At 16.9% G+C, this 5,987-nt stretch overlaps 3 protein-coding genes across 3 annotated transcripts; all 3 read left to right on the forward strand.

Annotated features, from left to right (window-relative positions):
• Nucleotides 1–1,509: 1,509 nt before the first annotated feature.
• LOC102672569 (barrier-to-autointegration factor B) lies at nucleotides 1,510–2,756 on the forward strand. The gene is made up of 3 exons (XM_006611977.2): nucleotides 1,510–1,744; nucleotides 2,018–2,147; nucleotides 2,438–2,756. The coding sequence occupies exons 2-3, from the start codon at nucleotides 2,022–2,024 to the stop codon at nucleotides 2,582–2,584; spliced, it is 273 nt and encodes a 90-aa protein (XP_006612040.1). The 5' UTR covers nucleotides 1,510–1,744; nucleotides 2,018–2,021; the 3' UTR covers nucleotides 2,585–2,756.
• A 729-nt stretch (nucleotides 2,757–3,485) lies between these two features.
• LOC116185093 (leucine-rich PPR motif-containing protein, mitochondrial) lies at nucleotides 3,486–4,354 on the forward strand. The gene is made up of 4 exons (XM_031508684.1): nucleotides 3,486–3,538; nucleotides 3,602–3,750; nucleotides 3,831–3,947; nucleotides 4,083–4,354. Exons 1-4 carry the CDS (start codon nucleotides 3,486–3,488, stop codon nucleotides 4,352–4,354), a joined length of 591 nt encoding a protein of 196 aa, XP_031364544.1.
• Nucleotides 4,355–4,791: 437 nt separating this feature from the next.
• Nucleotides 4,792–5,613, forward strand: LOC102673449 (leucine-rich PPR motif-containing protein, mitochondrial-like). Its single transcript, XM_031508685.1, has 3 exons — nucleotides 4,792–4,984; nucleotides 5,076–5,283; nucleotides 5,393–5,613. Exons 1-3 carry the CDS (start codon nucleotides 4,796–4,798, stop codon nucleotides 5,611–5,613), a joined length of 618 nt encoding a protein of 205 aa, XP_031364545.1. The 5' UTR covers nucleotides 4,792–4,795.
• Nucleotides 5,614–5,987: the final 374 nt, after the last annotated feature.

Genomic DNA, 5,987 nt, shown 5'->3' on the forward strand with positions numbered 1-5,987 from the left:
ATTAATATAAATGTATTAAAAAGAAAGATTTCATAATCTTAATAATATTTAATAATTACATATATAATTATACTGTATTATATACTACATAATAATTGAGCATTTTATTATTTTCTATTTTTACTTACAAAAAAAGACTAATATAAAATAATATATATTATAAGTAAATATTATATAAAATGTAATCAGATTAATTATGATTTAAATATTTGAACAATGTACAATTGAAATACAATTTATTATGAAATATAAAATACGAAATGAAATATTTGGAAATCATATTATTTTTTTATAAAAATAAAAAATAGCACTTATAAATAACTATAATATAAAACTTCAAAGAGATCAATGAGAAATATTAAATATTAAAAAGATATTATATTTTTATTTCGTATATTAAATATCTATGAAAATAATATAATATCGCAAAATTTTATCCTAGATTGAAGTGTCAAAATTAAGTTTCAATATTGTTAAATTAATTAAACGTATATGCAATTTGTATAAACTTAGAAGACCAACTATAAAAGATCAACTTTTAACAATAATTAAATAAAACTCACTGTAGCATACACGTTAATCCCATTCTTCTGGATATTCCATGTAAATCTACTGCACGAATGTTCGCTTAATCGTTATCTTGGTGTCCATTTTGTTTGGTTAATTACTGAAGAGGCGTCAGTGCTGCCGTCGATTACGTTGACACAACATAATGGTTCTTCCGTGATTGGAGCACAGTATATATCAAAAATTGCAATTTTTTTAGATAGTTTTACAAATAATCATATAAATTTAAATTTTACAGCATCACTATGATAAATTAAAATAAAATTTAAATTGTTTTAATACTAATATATATTTCTATTTGTAATATTTCACATATTGACCGCTCCATCTTTTCAACGATAACCCAATTTCGTAAACGAATAGACAAGAAACGAAACGCTTTCTGCTTATAAACACACCGATGGTGTCGACACTTTACTCTGAGATATATCAAATTTATAAATTATATGAAGCTATAATTTGATAAATTTGATTCATTTTTCAAAATTATAATATAATTTTATAATAAAAAAATTATATTATTTTTTAAAACATTCTAAATTTGTATTAAAATATATCTAAAATTTATTTGTAATATTTCTATTTCTTATCAAACTTCTCCATTATAATACAATAATATGATTTTTAATTATAATACATACAATATATATGATATATATATTGCATAATATAATATGTAATAATTTTATTTGTTTTTTTATATTAAGAATCAAGTTTTGTAATAAATTTAGAATATATATATTTTTAATGTTTTATAAATACATATTTTCATATTTAAATTTGAATAATATTTTAACTTCTTATATTTTTCTTATATTTTCTAATAATTTTAATTATTTTTAATAGCGTAAAATATATTAGGAAAATAAAATTGTTAAACATAGAAATTAGACTTTATGTATATAAAATTATATTTAAAATTATATGAGTTTCCAATCTATAACTTTATATAAATTTATGTTGTACATGTAGCTTTGATAGTGTTATGTTTAAGTAATTTTTAAAGGTGTATTTTTCAACGAGAAAGTTCATCATAATCTTAAAGTGAACAATTAATAAACTGAAATTTTAATATTTAAATTATTATAAATTTGCAATATATAAAAAAAAATAGTTTTATACAGTGATTGTGTTAGAAATAATTTAAATTTATTTGATGAAAAACGAATTTTGATATGTACGTATTTTACAGAAATTTATATTACTATATAAATTATTTATTATATTTGTATATAATTTATTTATTATATTTAAAAGTGTATAAATACTTTTAAATAAATAATAAATAACAGTGTATAAATAAATGTATAAAGTTTTAATGAAATAAAAAATTATTTCTATTTTATATTACTTTTGTTTAGTCTTCATATTTTTTTTTAATATAGAAATAAATATGTATTATGCAATATTATTATTATTTATTTAAGAAAAAATTTATTTTTATTTCTAGAAACATGTCCAGCACATCACAAAAACATAAAAACTTTGTGGCTGAACCAATGGGTGATAAACCTGTTACAGATCTTGCTGGAGTTGGAGAAGTTTTAGGACGTAGATTAGAAGCAGCTGGTTTTGATAAAGTAATACATTTTTATTTAATAATATAATTTAATATAATTTATATTTTACTAATATTTTTTTTTATTTATTATTTTCATTCATTACTTATTATGAAATAAATGTAAAATTTATATAAATTTTTGAGAATAAATTATTGAAAATATATAAAGATGATAGAACTAATATAATTTATTTAATCAATATTGAACAACTAGTATTTTTTGTATAAATAAAATAATAAGAAATTATAAAATCCATTCATATTTATATTAAACATAGAAATTGATATATTAATATTTATTATTTATAGGCATATGTTGTTCTTGGGCAATACTTGGTTTTAAAAAAGAATAGAGAATTATTTCAAGAATGGATGAAGGATGCATGTTCTGCCAATGCAAAACAGTCTAGTGATTGTTATCAGTGCCTCTCTGATTGGTGTGAAGAATTTTTGTAAAATAATTAAAATTTAATGTTAATATTATACAAAAATGAAACTTTTAATATAGCAAAGTATTTACTGTAATATTTTAATGTAAAATGTGAAAACTATTTCACTTTCGTGAATTTAAGATAATATTTTAGATAATTTCTAATATAATGAAAGCAATCTTAAAAGGTATTTTAAAGTTCAATATAAAAAAAATATAACATGATATATCAGTTTATAATTTTATTTAACATTAGGTTATATTAACTGGTTAAACATTTTATTTTATGCATCAGTCTTGCATTAATAATAATTTTTCATTATATTATATTTATTTTCTAATATCCATATATTTTCTGAAATTACATTCTATATTTTTATGTATAAAACTAAATGTCAATTCCGAATTTTTTATTTATAATACTAATGAAATTTTTATAATTCTTGTATAAAATTATAAGAAGTAAATAAGGAATTTAATTTTAAAATATATTTTTGGATGTATATCTAATATCTAATATTTTAATATATCACAAATATATAATATATTAAATATTAAATTTAATAATATGTTACATCTAATAAGATGAATCTATTGTATCTTAATTAAAAGTAAGTGTTTATTGTATTTTTTGTAATATTTTGTAACTTTTATATGCTGCTAATAAATGAGTAATGTTAAATTTATCATTGATTTTATAATGACAAATTTAAAAATTTAAATGATAAATTTAAATAATTACATTTTTAATAATATATATATATGTTTGATTGTGATTGTAAGGTTAGGTAATACAAAATATACTTCAAAAAACGCTATATTATTTTTATTAAATAATTTTAAATTATCATGTCAGGTATTTTGTTACAATGTATAAATCATTTTAAAAATCATTTAAAATTTAAAATATTTATTGAAAACCAAAAAATGACAAACTTTTTTATTCAACAATATAGCAAAACATTTAACATGATAATAAGGTTAGTTTTTCAAATTTATTATATTTTTATTAATATAATTTATAAACAGTTATACATTAATAGGAATATGATATTTATTTCACAAATTGAAGAAAATGAAAAAAAAAATTTGATAAGTCATAAATTTAAAAATATATATAAACAAGTAGAAGTAAACAATTGTATACCAAAAAAAGAAATGATAAGTATTATAGATCTTATAGATTCATCAAGTAAGTCATTATATATATAATATTATAATATTGATATATAATATTGATATATAGAAAAATATTTTTGTTGTTTATTATAGATGTCATAGATACAAATAAATTACTTTTATTACTTTATTGGTGTAATAATGTAACTTGTTTACCAATAGACAGAATAAAACTTGCAGAATCTTTATGGATAATTTTAACTGTATGCAGTATGTTTTCAATATATTATTAATAATTTTATAAAATTAATGTAATATTAAAATATGTAATATTATTATATATAAGAAATATGTAATATAAGATAAAAATAAAATTTAATATATTTTTTTATATTGGATTCAAAGATTTCAAGATATCAATAGTCCATTATAATATACTTTTAAAATTATATATAGAAAATGAACATAATTTCTCAATTATAAACTTATTAGAGGACATGAAATATAAAAAAATTTATCCAAATGAGAATACATATGAAATATGTATTAAATATTATTGTATGAAAGGAAATATTAATAAAACACTAATGCTTCTACATGATATGAGAAAGTTAAAGTTTTCTATATCAAAATCTATTTTTGATTTATTAATGTTAGGATATTCTCAATCTGGGTAAATATATATACATTTAATTAATTAAATAAATATTGTTTTTTATATATATCAATATAATATTTTTTTAAATAAACATTTAAATTTACATATTTATTATAATTAATATTAATATTATAATATTAATATTTTTCAGAGATATAAAAAATGTAAATAATATTCTAAATATGATGAAAAAATATAAATTAATTGTAACTAATGAAACATATGCTATTATTATGTATACTTATGCTAAATTAAATAATATTGTTAAAATAAAAGAAATAATTAAAGATTGTAATTTAAATAATATATATTTTAATAATATAAATATTTTGGAAATAATTTATATATTAGCAAAAAATAATCATACTGAAGATATTGATACTGTAAGAATTTAATGAATTATATAGTAAATTATTATTAATGTATCACAATGATTTAATAATTTAATCATTTTTATTAGATGCATAAGTATTTAAGAAAAAATAAGATCATTTCAAATAATGAAATAGAAATCATATTAAAAATAATAAATATTAACTACATGAATATAGCTATAAAAGCACTTTCAAATATAGGTTTAAATAATGAGCATCCTCAATTTGAAAATATTCTGAGATTAATTTTAAAACATATAATTAATACTAAAATGGTAAAAAGAATATGCACATATATATGAATATATATATATTTTTTATATTTTATTTTTTATTAAACATATTTAAATATATTTATTATTATAGCTAATTAAAGATATTATTTTGTTTTGTAATTTTACGGGAAATAAAGAGATATCCAAAAAATATTTTTTAATATCATTATATTATTCATTAAAGAAAAATGACAATTTGTCTCTTCTTTTGCTCAAAATATGTAAAGAACATTGTTTATTACGCCCACATTACTTTTGGCCACTTTTAATTAGGCAAGCAAATAAATATAATGTACAAGGTATATATTTTATATTTAAATATATGAAATATTTTATTATTATATATTATACATTTACATATAATATGAATAAAAATATTTTTTTTTTTTAATAAAAATATATTTTTAGGTATTTTAAATATTCTTTATATTATGAACAATGATTTTAATATATCGCCTTGTATTGATACAATTACTGATTATGTTTTACCATTTATATATGGAGAAGTAATCTATATAAGAAAACTATTAATGAAACATAAAATAAGTGAAACCATAATTAATAATTCTTATGTATTATTTTTATTGAAAAAGAGAAAAATAGCAGAAGCTACTAGATATAGTGAGTGAAAAATTTAACAAATATGTATATACGAACAATATATATATTTAACAATATATATAATTTTTTATTATAGTGCAATGTTTTGAAGGTGAATATTTTTATAAAATAATTGCTCCTGATCTTAGATTTTCTGCAATTTTTAAAAATGATGTATTAAATTTTTTATATATTAGTTGTAATGTAGTGGAAAATATAAATTCAAATTCAACACTTATATTAAACAATAAATCAGCTTACACAATATTTGTATCTATGGATAAGCAATTACATGAATTTATGATTGATTTTCCATCTCAAAAAATATGGATGATAAAGGTATAAAATTAAAATTCAATATAGAATTTTCAATATATATATATATATATATATATATATAATA

This window comes from Apis dorsata, unplaced genomic scaffold, assembly GCF_000469605.1.
Source record: "Apis dorsata unplaced genomic scaffold, Apis dorsata 1.3 scaffold_97, whole genome shotgun sequence".
NCBI classification, from domain to species: Eukaryota; Metazoa; Arthropoda; class Insecta; order Hymenoptera; family Apidae; genus Apis; species Apis dorsata.

Excerpts from the sequence above, each read along its gene's own strand:
- LOC102672569 (XM_006611977.2), top strand. The coding sequence starts at position 2,022 with ATGTCCAGCACATCACAAAAACATAAAAACTTTGTGGCTGAACCAATG. Across the intron at positions 2,148-2,437 it reads AAGCAGCTGGTTTTGATAAA|GCATATGTTGTTCTTGGGCA; the intron begins GTAATACATTTT and ends TATTATTTATAG.
- LOC116185093 (XM_031508684.1), top strand. The coding sequence starts at position 3,486 with ATGACAAACTTTTTTATTCAACAATATAGCAAAACATTTAACATGATA. Across the intron at positions 3,539-3,601 it reads ACATTTAACATGATAATAAG|GAATATGATATTTATTTCAC; the intron begins GTTAGTTTTTCA and ends ATACATTAATAG. Across the intron at positions 3,948-4,082 it reads GATAATTTTAACTGTATGCA|ATTTCAAGATATCAATAGTC; the intron begins GTATGTTTTCAA and ends TTGGATTCAAAG.
- LOC102673449 (XM_031508685.1), top strand. The coding sequence starts at position 4,796 with ATGCATAAGTATTTAAGAAAAAATAAGATCATTTCAAATAATGAAATA. Across the intron at positions 4,985-5,075 it reads ATATAATTAATACTAAAATG|CTAATTAAAGATATTATTTT; the intron begins GTAAAAAGAATA and ends TTATTATTATAG. Across the intron at positions 5,284-5,392 it reads AAATAAATATAATGTACAAG|GTATTTTAAATATTCTTTAT; the intron begins GTATATATTTTA and ends ATATATTTTTAG.